Here is a 14,356-nt window from a genome sequence, read left to right as displayed (position 1 = left end):
ATGGAAGGCCTTCAAAAAATGTGGACCAATAGCTAGAGCATGTCTGTGCAATTTCACATAGTAGGGGCTTTTCTGTAAGTAAAATGGAGGATTTGCCCCAACAGCTTCCTAAGATGGTCAGTGAGACAAGAGAGGATCTTGTTTACTGCCGGCCTACCAAATCACAAAGGTGTTCCTAAAAAATTCTGGATTGAAAATAAAATTTTAAAAAGAGGGAGACTGACTGAACATCTCATCATAACTGTAAGTTAGAAAACAACATAGCAATACATATAGATTTTAAAAGGGAAATTTAAGAAAAAAAATAAAACTAGGACTCAGAATCCTATTTCCAGATAAAATGTACATTATACTTTATAGAGGAAAAATAAATGGTGACAAATGCTACACTCAGCCAAAGGTTTTTTGTGTGTAATCAATGGTTCACGTAATAAAATAGGTCACCTACGTTCATATTTAGAAATTTACTCAAGCCAACCAAAAAATAAACAGTGTTGCATCCCACGCGACGACAGTTGTGGGGAGCGAGGTGGGAGGCGCAGGGTTAAGAAAAGGCAGTAGTCATGCATAGGGTTTAAGCAGACCAAGGGACCCCCAATCTCAAGGACTGGAAGCCCTAATTAGGCCTAGCATCAGCTTTTACTAGTTCGGTGGGGAAGTAAAGGAGATAAAGCTTGTCAATCTCAAGATCTGTGAATTCCATACATCATAATAGGAAACCGATTTAAGTCAATCACCCTTGCCTGCAGGCAGCTGGACCGTAAGTCTCAACTTCCCCAAGGGACAAAACCTATATGCATATGAATAGATGGAGAGACTCTCATTGAATCGCTTCCCTTGAAGGTTTTGGGAAGGAATGCAGCCACAGAGGCTGAGGCTTTCCTTAGCCTGAGGAAGATGTGGGGCTGTACCTACCTCTGTGAACCCCGTGGGTTCTCCTGTTGGTCCCCACGACTGCGTCTGCCTTGAGTTGTTCCTTCCATGAGGAATCTTACCCATCATTGACTGTCTAGTCATCTTTCTGGGACCAAACAGGGAGGCATAAGGTGCAAACACAAAGGTTTAGCAAAGTCCCTAAAAGGATCCGTTTTACAGACTCTCCTTTCTTTGGGGGCAGATACAAGGAAACAAATAGTTAAGCTGCTGCGTGGTGACAAAATAGTACTTAAGAGCTTAAGAATGGGAAATTCTACTGTTAAGAGGCCGACAGTGATTGGGAAAAATAGATAAATTTTGATGTCAAAATAATTTTATAAATATGATACAAAAAATAAATGTAAATACACAAATTATTTTTCAAGGAGAAGATACAACATTTAAATGATGATTTGACCACATATTATCAGAAACTCAAGTTTATATTCACAGGCAAAGAAGGGGAGGATTAGGATAAATAAATGAGTCTCAAACTTCACTGCACCTGGAGCAGAGAGCAGTCATAAACTCATTCTTGATTTTGATCATTTAAGGAAACTAGTTTAAAGAATACATTTTTCTTGCCTTTGCCTGCTTTTTGATATTCAGAAGAGATGGACTATATGAAAAGCTAGTCTTTCTTCTGCTGGAAGAGTTCTTTCCCCTGCTTACAGAATTTCATTCTTGGAACTCCAGGGAAGAATGAGAGGCAGAGTGAAGGGATGGAATGTCAACAGGCACTGATTGCTCCTTCATCCGAGAAGGCATACGCAGGTGCTAATTGTTTTCTTTCATTCAGCTCTATCAGGTACTTCCTCTGACTGTGTGGTCAGTTGGTGGTAATGAATCCCAGTAGCAGGATCTTTCAGTCTTTGTTGTTTCTCTTCTTGATTTTTAAAAATCATGGCAAGTTAGGAGACTTGTGCCATGTAAAAACAATTCTTACTAAATAATTTTAAGTGGGAGAATATTGTGGTCCTGGAAGCAGAGTATGAGTTTATTGAGGAGAAAACTTAAGGCAAAAAAGCCAGTTAATAAGCTACAAGAGTTATGAGACAATAATGGCCCGAGTCAAGATTGTGACCTTGAGAGCCCAGAGCAGGGGAATGGTTCTGAAATGTAGTACTTAAGCCGTCTAATTTGGTTAACCTGAGCAGAGCACATGTGTCAGGTACTGAGATAGAAATTCAGTAGGCAGGAGTCTAGCTGGAAAAACATTAATTCAGATCTCAACTAGCAGGAAATGAAATATTAGGGGAGAATGAGCGTATAAAAAATGTTTTCATACTACTTATCTATTTAAATCCCTCAAAAGCTCTTTGGGGGTGACTGTTATCTGTATTTAACTGCTAACTAGACTGTTCATAGAGGTTAAGTGACTCATTCAAAATTAGACAGGTAGCAAAAATAGAACTAAAACTCAGGTCTTCTGATTTGAGGTTGAATGTTTTTTTCACTGCACTATAACGTAGCAAAACAAAATTTATATGTTTACTCTTGATACAGACTAAATGTTTATTTTTAGCTCAAAAGATCAAAGGATCAATAAGAAATCCAAGAACTAAATCAGAAGAGTGAGGACAAATATTGACATCTTAGCTCATGAATAATGTGGACGGTTATTGGTGAAAACTTTTGTTTGAATGTCTTTATGGTAAAAATGTCACATAAACATTATTATAATCATTGGGGTTCATGGAGATAGACAATGTGGGTATCAGTGATGCAGATACCCAGAAATGGAGGCATTGCTGCTCATACAAAGCAGTTGATTCTTTGTTCGAGTCATTTCAATGAGAGCTCAAATACTGGATATCTAGAAAACACTTGCCATGTTGATATAACTTTAAATTGTCAAGTTTTTGTTTTTTTTTTAATCCATTCATGTAGTGCATTAAATTGGCTGTTTTGCTTTGGGAGATATAATTTTATGTGTTATACTGCTCTACTGAAATGCCATACCACATTTCTCAGCAGTCTTCATTGGCTAATAATTCAATTATAAACACAATGCATTATTTTCATGTTAGATTAGAAAGCCTTTTGCTTTGGCTGGAGCTATCTCCCCAGAGCAAATAGGGCAGTTTCTAAAAGGCCAAACCACAGGGTGGAGCACTGAGAGTGTAAAGCATCATATAAAATTTATCCATATTAAGTGGAAATCTGCCTCACAGAAAGCTGCTTATCTGCGGCTCCTGGCAGGCAGCTCAACTTCCAAGATAAAGGTTGGGGCTTGGCAGCTGGGAGGGGCTCATGTATTCTCTTTTTCTCTACTTCTTCATCCTGTTTTATAATGTGTTGTCTTCAGTTTATTTCCTTTCCTCAGTTTTTTCCCCCTCCCCCACCAAGCAGAAGTTGCTCTAATTCTGCTAGTCCTTTGAGTCCTTTCATGGATCTTGGGCCTGCTCTTTTCCAGACTCAGCTGAAACCATTTGCTTCTATTTCTTTCCTTTCATATTACATGATCTTCATAAAAGGGGTTATAAGAAGTCAGGCAGGCATATACATGATAAATCCTCTACGAATGGACAGTATCAGAAATGAGCAGATAAGAAGCACTCACCTGCATGGACACAAGAAAATTTTGCCATCAATGAAATTTCGTCTGATCAATCAGTTGAGTGGTTTCCCTCTGCATTTTAAATATCTGAACATTTATTCATCATTATGGTACTTTACTGATACGCATGGAAAATGAAATTGCTCCTGTTAATAGTCACTTGGCATTGAATTTCAGGTACTAAACCAAAAATACCCTCTTCCAAGTGTCACAATTCTAAAGCTATCTGGTTCAGCAAGTCCTGACAAAGTCTTAATTTACTATCAAGGCCAGATGCCTCAATATTTCTATTTAATTCTAAATACATTCAGTTCATTTTCTTATTTTTCCACATATGCCCAATTTTAGGAGTACATGAGACCATGTAAAAGCATTTCTGGTGTGATTTTGATAATTATATCACAGTTTGTTTTATCTAGAATAATGACTTCTTGAAAGCTGTTATAGGCTGTTACATAAGTAACTTAAATACTTTGTAAGAAGAGAAGTGAATTTTTTAATATTTGGTATGATGTTATAAGAGAATTTGACTAACAGTAAAGTTAGTCAAATTGCTAACTTAAAAAAACAACACATTAATCTTTTAATATCAGTGGGTTATTTTTGTTTACCAGAGTCATCTACTTTTTCTGAAAAAGAGTAAGCATTTTTCTTTAAAAAACACCGTAAATATAAGAAATAGAATCAAAATTATCTGGCAGTGCTTTTTAAAACAATTATCTTTTCCTTTCTATTATAAACAATCACTGTGCATCACCATTTTTTTCAATTTACCCCTGTATTCATTCAGCATTGTCTAAACACTGCCATCTCCTTCCTCAATTGATTTCCACAATGCCCTTCCAGAAAAAGAGAAGTCAAGACTCAGTGACAAGTTACCTCAAAGCACCTTAATATTTCCTTAAGAATGCAGCCAGAATGACAGTGGGATGATGTACTAAAAAGAGTGTCACACTAGGACCCTTAAAATCTGGCTCCAGTCACTAGTAAGCTTAATAAACTTGGCCTCGGTTTCTTCATTCATAAAGTAAAAAGGTTTGTATTATCTCCAACATGCCAATCTATAAAATGCTAAGTATAAAAAAAAAAAAAATAACTACCTTAAAAACAAATCATTAACAAATTAAATTAAATCAATGTTGCTGCAATACAGTAAAACTAAAATCTGGTTAATGAAACAATTCCTTGACTTTCAGAATCAAATATTCTTAATCAGCCACTTTTGCTATGTCAGTGCTTATTTAAACCTGTTTATTTGGTAATTATTAGAATACTTTGAAAATAAATTTGACAGTCATGAAACATTTATGTTTATGTATTAAAATATGATTCCTGTTACTTTTAAAGTCAAGTTAGAGTCCTCCAAGACCTAAGTTGCTCTAGTTGTCCTTTTGAAAACAAAATTGTATGTCTGAATTGCCTACAACTTATTTTCTATAACAAATGTGTCCTGAAATAATCACCATGGCTTTCAGAACAGTCTAATTTTCACCAATAAAACTCTCTAACTTTTATTGTATTTATCAGCTCTATCTTAATACATACTTATCAAAATTATATTCTGTATTATTGACATAACAACTATATTCTACTTGCAATTTGATTTTTTCTATTTAAAGATACTATCCTTATTTTTAAAATGTAAAAGAATCATGATCTTTGTTAACTGCACTACTCAGCAGGTTGCTCCCATCAGACCATGAGACAGAATAAGTTCTTGATAAGTCCTGTTCTAAACTAGGCTCTTTCTAGGAAATTAGGCAAATTCTAAGCCATCCTCCAGAAATGTTTATTTGATCTGGAATCCCCAAAACTTCCAAATGAAACTGGGAAAACAGCTTTCATTCATAAAGAATGCTCCAGATTTTTGTAATTTACTTACACAAAGACCACTGGTGCAGAGTGGGCTGCCAGAAGCTTAAAAACTGGAACTAATTTTAAGAAAAATATCTGACAATTGAATTTGTAACTTGCTATGTCATGGCTTGTTATTATTATTGTTAGCACTGGGAAAGGAATTCAAAACTCTGATTGTCTTCAAATATTGGAAAGGAATATCTCTGATTGATTTCCTCAGAAATTCTCCTTTAAAATTTTTCTTTTCTCCATTGAACCTATGCCCTCTTTTGTAGTAATTTAAGACTTCTTCTTCCCTCCTCAAATTAACATATGTACAGGAGGAAACTAACAGTTATCAGTCAAGATTCATTTTTGTCACACGTTACAAATAAGGTATAAAGAAACAGAATCTTAGTATATTTCCTCCAAGATAATAAACTGTACTTCACTGTCATTGTTTAACAACTTGGAAAATAAAAACTGTTTTAAACATGGGAATGAACTTATCAATAATAAATTTCATTTAATAAAGACGAACTGTGTAATACATTCATGCTTGTCTAGCTAAAAAGAAAAATAGATAGGAACAATTTATTGATGAAATGAGCTAATGCAAAAAATATATAAATTACCCTTGCCTTTGGAACTGAGATTATACATTTTTTTCATAGTCAACTAAGGTGTGATTAACATTTAAGTACAAAGGTTATTTAACATTTAAACACAAAGGTTTCTCCATGAGTTACTTTGGATTTATAGGATCCCTCTTACCAGCGTTTCTTTTGAAGCTGTGTTTTATGACAGATGACATGTTCAAGCACCTTATTCAACTGAGGACTATTATTCTGAACACAGGTCCAGGCAGCAACACAGTGCCACAGCAGGTGTTTAATTTCATATCCTTCCTGATTAAATTGCAAATGTTCCTGGAATCAAAATATAAAAATATATCTGAGAAAGAGTTCTTTGTCTTGAATAAAAGTAAAAATAAATTTTAAATATACAAATGAAAATGCATATATTTTTAATGCATATCTTCTTAAAGTTCATTTTGCACCAAGTGGAGGAATCCAGTCAAATATGTTTTTTGTAAGTATATATATTTTGTAAGTTAACTTGAACTTGAGGTCTTAATATATTTTCACATAGGACCCTGATGTACAAAGACATCAGTTCTACAATATGACAAAATTTTCTATTCTTTAAGGGACAACTATTATACACACTTAGACTCCATATGACTTAGTTCTCCATGACACCAAAGGAGGAGGGGACAAGGGAAAGTTTGAATAATGATCAAACAGCAAATTAGGGTTTAAAATGTGGTTCTGCTTTAAGGATGAAACTAGTGCCCAGATGGATATGGTCAATGTCTGCTAAGTATTTTAAAAGCTTACAAATTCAGAACACAAATGGTCTGTTACTAGTTTATTCTTTTCTTAGAGTACTTCCTAACAGTTTTATAGATTTAACTGGTCCACTAAAGTAATTGTTATAAAGGGGCCTAATGTGATAATGAGACAATAATAAATAGCACGCTCAATGAATTTTTGTCAACAGTGAAGATTCAAATACACATCCTATCATATATACTCAGATTGCTAACTTATCTGATGTTTTACTCTTTTATTCTCAGGAAACGCTTAAAGAGACTCCAAAGGACTTTATAATTCTCATTTCTTATATAAAACAACATCAAGACTACAATTTAAAGATAATTTTCATGTTGAGTACTCTTAAGGTAGAAGAGCAGGTGTTCATAATTAATTTTAAACTAAGACATTGTAAGTTTCTAGCAAACTGTTTTGTTAAGTCTCACAGATGTGTATCGCTCAACTTGCTGTCAGGAGCTCAGACACTGGAGATAAAGGCATGAGTAAGACAAAGTCTCTGCACAAAGCTACTGACTCTGGGGAACAATGATTTAGAGAAACAAACAAGTCATTGTTTGGAATGTTAGAATATTCCATAGAAAAGTTTTATTCTAAAATAACGTAAGATATCAGACTAAGATGTACTGACTTCAATAAATGCACATACAGCATTCTCTCCAAATAACTCAATTTCCTGCTACGCGGTTGTGCCCACCCCCAAAAAATGGAACCCATAAACATGAAATTCTTTTGTCAAATAGCTCTAGATGTCTCAGCCTGGGTGCCTGACAGCCTTCATGCTGCAAACTTATTCAAAAGATATACGTAAAATAGATACATTTTGAAACTTGTGGTTGGCTTGACTAATTAGAACAATCAATGCTTTTTGTTTTAAATACTGTACACTGCATGGCTATATTCAGTTAGGTCACATATTCTTGTTAATAAACTTATGCACCATCACCAGAGAAAATTCCCAAAAGCATTGGTAAAGAAAAGGTCAAGATTTGCACAATGAACAAGATTGAAGCTTTATTTTCAGTTTTATATGATGCCATTTTTATTCATCACTGAGAAAGAAAAAAAGCAGCATCCGGTGTCTGGAACGGATTTGACATCGATATTATTACAAGCTGCTCTGACACTCACAACCAAGTCATTTTGTTCTTCTGTTGGATATAAACTCACAGAATCTCAACCTCTGACAATATTCCTCTGAGACCATGATAAACAAATTAAGCCACTTGATAATTTTTTCTAAGCACAGACAAAAAGTCACTGTGCCACTTACAAAATACCCAATCATAGAACTGCTCCTACTTTCTGGCAGTATCTAGAAATCTAAAGAGAACACCTGTTTATTAGAGTCCAAATCCTGTGATTGACGCATTCTGACACCCTCTGGTGGAGGCATCCCCCGGGTCCCTGGGTGCGCGTTCACTCTCTGCAACAAATAATACGTCTATTTTTCTTAACTGCACATATGTTCTTGGTGGCCTTTGGCTGAGGGTCATTGGCATCAAGGGCAAATGAACCTGCCACACCTATGAATGGTTCCAGGTAACTGAGGCTTATCACTTATCCTCATGTATTTTATATCTTTCAAGTATTTGCATGGAAATTTTGGTAAAGTTTCTTCTCTTTTTTTCAATAGGAAAAACTGTACTTGCCAAACTTGAATGAATTAATATAATAATGATGATTATGTGATTTAACACAATCATCATGTACATCATCAGCATAATAACCGAAGCTATTAGGTGGTGTAGAGTTCTTTGCCTTTAAATCAGTCCCACTTAAGGTGTGGTTGGCAGATAAGTGCCATCTGCAAACTGCTAACAAAAATGGAAATAAAGAATACATACTGAGAAACTTTTATAACAATTTGGCAGAGTTAATTTGATATATTTTCAGAGTAATAACAAAAATTAATGCTTGCATTTTTATGTTTTGTTTTCAGTAATTCGTTATTATAGTAGTTCATGAAATTGAAGATTACAACAGTCTGCGACAGTTTGGAAATTTAAAAAAAAGAAGAAGAAGAATCTTTTTACCACAAGATAGTGTAAAAAGCACAGAGCACTGCATTCAATGACTCCCAGAAAACGTTTCTTTTTTCCCTTTTCCTTCCCTCTGTTATCTCCCTCCTTTCCTTCTTTCCCTCTTTTTTCATTCCTTTCTTCTTATTGTTTGGCTTTATGACCACTTCCCATAGTTCTTTCATCTCCCCCCTTGCTGTCCTATCCAGCTTTGGGCTATGTTCGTTTGCAAACTGGACCCCTGTACATGGAGGGCATGAGAGACCTAAGAAAGAGGCAGACCACTCCAGATTGGTCGGCTTAATCAGCAAGGAAACTTACTTATGAGGCTTGTCTTGAACAGCCACAAAAGAATAGATCTCCACACCCAACTGACGAAATCTTAGCTTATATAGACTCCTTAACTGGGTCAGGCACATATAGACCAGATGGTCTCAACAACATGTTGCTCTCTCTAGGTTGTGTCCTTTAAAATGGCTCCCACTGTGGAAATGGAGAGCAGAATATTCATTCCAAGGACAGAGGAGGGGCTGAGAAGCCTCCAATTGCCCAATTGTCCAGGGCCAGCTCGAAGGTCAACTCTCAGTCACATCCTCAAGATTACCTCCTCCATCAAGCGATCACTGCCAGCTTGTACAATGCCTACTTTGAGAAGCTCACCTTCAAGAGTACTGTTAATCTTCTGTTGGCTGAGAATTCAGATAACTACATCAAGCTTGAATTTTATACAAATCTGAGTACGCAAGCTCTGAGTGTCTGACCAAGGTCTTTTATAACAGAAATGAACTTTAAAACATGGGCTGTTTTGGCTTCTGGGAGACAGCGTTTTGACTTTCATCCTTATTTTCAGTCATTTTGGGGATGGTTGACATTGCCGTGAAAGGACTTCTCAATACAAATATGTTACTTGGATAATAGGACATGAAGCATAGGATAATGCTCCTAATCTTAAAGAACCTGGGTCTCAGTCTAATTCAATTCCTAGTAACCATTTACAATTACTGTACAGCACACAATGTCCGAAATTTAGATAATGCCTTGGCTTACTCAGTACTTAAAGCATTAGAGGATGAGATTGCTAAACACATTTGAATGTCAACTCTGTGTTTCCTAGTTTTCAGCAAACCATTTGTACTTCAGGACAGCTGCAACTATTCTGTAAAGGCTCTATAGCATTTTAGCTGAATTTGAATCTACCTTCTCCAAAGAATTATGTTATTATCATATAACAACTGTTCTTAGCAAATCCAGCTTTGCTAGTGAGCAGAGAACAGAGTGGAAAACTCAATCCAGTTGTCTGGCTGTGCAATCCGCAGAGCTAATTAAGATGTACCATTTGTCAAAGTCAATGGAAACCCTCTGTCTGGATCAGCTTAAAAGGATATTAAAAGGAAAAATGGGTTCCAGCAAGAGAAAGGAAATGTCCCATTCTTAAATAGAAGCAGCACTGATTTTGTGTGTATCCTAGTGCATATGTCCTACAGAATTCTTTTTATTTTCAGCAATTTTATAGTGATACTTTGAAAACAAATTAAATAATTATTAGTATTCTCCAATGCTTATAAATATATTAAAAATATTTTACAGTGGCCAAAATATACTGTCACAGACCTTTTAGCATTACTGGAGGATAGGGCTGTGGGAATAAATTCACAAATCCTCTAGTATAGCATACTAATAACAAAGAAGGGAGAGAGAATGAATACAAATGTATATTTTACATTCCCAGGTCTGTCTTTTTTCTCCTTTCTTTTCCCAGAAGGTACTGAATGGGAAATACTCAACTGAACTGGAGAGGCTGGCTTAGATTAATACTGGAGAAATTGGGCTGAAAATGGGAAACAACATTTAAACATGGAATCAAGCACTGAATCAGTTAGCTCAACCAGACGTTTTAGCAGCATGGTGGCTACACTACCTTTTATATTCTTTATATTATGAGGTAATGGGAGGGGAAAAGGGAGAGCAATAAATCTGATAGGCTAAAATCTGTTATAATCCCTTCACAGGATCACATGTACAGAGCTGACATGGAATTTAGAAAAGATTGAAACTATGCCCTTAGTTCTAAAAAGTGGAAAAAGGCACAGAAACTTAGTGACTTTTCCCACTCTAAGGAGATACATTCTTTTCACGTGTTGACATTTTTGCCCCTTCCAGTTCAAGCCAAGTTGTACAGCATTAAGCTTCCATTTCCTTGCTGTGTATTTACGAGGTCAATTAAGTTTGTGAATTTATTGCAGGGATGTTGTTAACTCTTTTTGGTATCAGAGGGATTATTCATTATGAATTTGTACCAACTGGACAGTTAACCAAGTTTACTATTTGGAAGTGCTGAAAAGGCTGCGTGAAAAAGACGATCTGAACTTTTCACCAACAATCCATGGCTCTTGCATCACAACAATGCACCAGCTCACACGGCACTGCCTATGAGGGAGTTTTTAGTCAGTAAACAAGTAACTGTATTGGAATGCCCTCCCTACTCACCTGATCTGGCCCCCAATGACTTTTTTCTTTACCTGAAGATAAAGGAAATATTGAAAGGAAGACATTTTCATGACATTCAGGACACCAAGGGAATTACAACAACAGTTCTGATACCATTGCAGAAAAAGAGATCCCAAATTGCTTTGAAGAGTGGACTAAGCGCTGGCATCAGTGCATAGCTTCCCAAGGGGAGTACTTTGAAGGTGACCATAGTGATATTCAGCAATGAGGTATGTTGCACTTTTTCTAGGATGAGTTCATGAACTTAATTGTCAGACCACATACACTAAGAATGACAAAAAGACTGATACTTAAAGAGAAGCAGAATCAACACTGAAGGTTGCCTGCCTCATCACCATGAAGATTGTCATGGAGATTTTGCAGTATCTTATTTGTTTAAAGGAAAACCACTCAAACCACTATATTAACTTAAGCATAATTAACTACATAATTATGCACATTTATTCAGCATAACCATGTCCTTAGATGAAAATTATTATATTTAACTGCCTAAGTAAAAGTGAGTCCCAAAATATATTTTCTAATATCCATTATTTGCATTTGCGTGGCATCTAATAATTTACAAGGCACATGCTTTTTTGCAATCTTCACAACAACCCTACAGATTAGGGCATGTATGACAATGATGATGATGATGATGATGACCAATATGGTGATGCCTTTTTTTGAAAAGTCAGTAATGAAAATCAGCTTTACTTCATAAATAACATGTCTCAAAACTAAAGTTTATCTTAAGCAACTTAGAAACAGTTAAGAATATGGTATATATCATGTTTTAAATATAGTTGCTATGCAATATTATATATTTAGCTGTATTAGTTTCAGGTGTACCATATAGTGATTCAACATTTTTATACCTTACAATGTGAGGTGATGCCTTTTTCAAAGATAATCAAATGAGGATTTGGAAGTTTAATGGACCTCCCCCCACCCCCACCATCACAAGGCCAGTTGGTGAGCAGGTCTTTCTTCTTCATGATCACTGCTCTTTCTGCTGTTCAATGTCTTAGATTATATATTTATTGTTAAAACATTTTTAAACTTAAAAACATCCCTTTTATGCATGAAGCAATTTGTGTTCACTAGTAATCATAACCAACAGGTTCAAATTACTCAGTATATGTCACTCTTTATATAAATGGTTCACCAAGGAATGAGTGAAAGAGAAAACATTAAAGCCTAGAAAGATTAAAAATAGATATGGTTAAATGTTTTTCCTTAGATGCTTCCATTTTAGTTTTAGAAAGGGCCCAACGAACACATGGGAAAACTGTGAAGCAACTTGTAGATAAAACTATTTAAAGAGAATCGTCCTTAAATGTCTTTAGTTGTTTCAAGTTGCACTATGTTAAACATATTTTTTTCTTTTTAAAAATTATCCGAAAAACAAATTTTCTCTTTATAAACTATAAAGTAATAAATATATAACAAAAAAATTAAAGAATCAAAATTTCAAAGAGTTCACTGCTTTCTTTTGGAATACAGGTGAGAAAAGGAAGTAAAGCATTATGAACCCCACAGACTGAAATTTCTCTTTGAAGTACATCAGCCTATAAGGTAAATGAACAATTGTATGGCTCACTGTATTTCTGTTTACATAATATATTTACATAATAGTTTATTCCCTACCAATTATATAATTGGGACCGCTAGTTTTCTCTAATATTAATCACTAATATCTGAGTTAGAAATAAAAAGGGTTTTTTTCATATATAAGGGATTATTTTAATTCCTCAATTTTGAACCATTTAAATTTTTTCAGTGATTTTAATAGCATGTTAAATGTTATTACCTATGAATTATGGAAGCATAAAAATATTACACTTGCTCTCATTAATAGCCTGCACTTTACATACTTTCTGTCCAATAAAATGTAATATCTTAAAATGTTCATTTATAAGTCAAACTAAGTTATGTTGTAATTTTCAATTAATAGCTGAGATGGACTCTATAAGGAAGAAGGTTTTATGGCATTCCTCTATTTAAAGTAGTAGTCGTGCATATTAATACCTACTACTAATCCTATTAATACAGGAAATGTGCATATGGTTGTGTGAATTTAGTGTATTTGCTGTTCACTCCTCCTGTAGCTCAGCTCATCTTCAGCAACGCTTACTGAATTGGTAAGCACAATTATTTAATCATAGTAATCTTATCTGATTCCTCATGCACTAGGATAGACTCACCATATCAGAATCTATGTTCTTATGTCGTTTCGTATTTTCCACAGGGCTAAAAATTGATCCAGATAATAATTCTCTTTCACATATAATTTCCATGGTTTTCAGAACAAATTGCACATTTGAAAAGATGTTTGGATACTTGTAATATGATTCTCCAGAGAAAGAAAGTGCTATTGTAAGAATAAAAATTTGAGAGGAATATTTCATTAATATCTTGCATAGTGTTCCATTTGTCTTTCAGTTATTAAAATATAATTAGATTCAGTACTTCAATGCAAAAACTGCTGTACATTTCCCCATCAGATCAAGATTTATAATGTTAGGTATGACCCCTGGTGGTGTAATAGGAAACTACAAGGTAAATAATTCACACATAAAGGGTTTATATAATTCAGAACAGCAATTCCATAATCATTGAATGCCCAGTTAAGTATAGTTACTGCACAAAAATGCTTGGAAACTTTCATCTGAAAATAAATAAAGTTACAATAGATACTATATTCATAATGGGTATTTTAAAATTGTAACTTTACGAACAAGTCATTGCTTTTAACCCAACATTCTGCATTTTTATTCCTTTTCGAGATGTTACTAATTTTTAAGAGTAAATATTTAAAACATAGCAACACTTATGCCATTTAACATGAATTATGTGATATTTAACAGAACCTTCTTTGTGATGTTCTTTTCATAAACTTTTAGACAATCTTTGAGTGTTAGTCCAGTGACACAGTAGAAAAATTAGTAATAACCAGTGGATGGCTATATGGATAAGTAGCAGCAGCTAACAGCCTCAGGTAGGAATCAGCCTGTTGCTGAAGAGAGAGATGTAGACTCAGTAAGGCTCTGCTTAGCAGTATTTGATAAAAGGGAAAAATCTGGGGATTTAATCCTTACATGAAAGAAAGATGTTGGTTTTCTTGAGATATATCCACAATA

The 14,356-nt window shown here is 34.8% G+C and overlaps 1 protein-coding gene across 1 annotated transcript in view; it reads right to left on the bottom strand.

Moving 5' to 3' along the window:
• The window catches only part of TMEM232 (transmembrane protein 232), a 166,993-nt gene that overhangs the window by 115,658 nt on the left and 36,979 nt on the right, over window positions 1-14,356 (bottom strand). The window contains exons 8-9 of the mRNA XM_019727872.2: window positions 13,421-13,587; window positions 6,086-6,240 (exon numbers count right to left, since the gene is read on the bottom strand). Coding sequence (XP_019583431.2) covers window positions 6,086-6,240; window positions 13,421-13,587 — 322 coding nt within the window. The remainder of the gene's footprint in view (window positions 1-6,085; window positions 6,241-13,420; window positions 13,588-14,356) is intronic.

Source organism: Rhinolophus sinicus, linkage group LG03 (genome assembly GCF_036562045.2).
Source record: "Rhinolophus sinicus isolate RSC01 linkage group LG03, ASM3656204v1, whole genome shotgun sequence".
NCBI lineage: Eukaryota > Metazoa > Chordata > Mammalia > Chiroptera > Rhinolophidae > Rhinolophus > Rhinolophus sinicus.
Note: the sequence above shows the minus strand (reverse complement) of the source record. Positions and strands in the feature narration are given on the sequence as shown.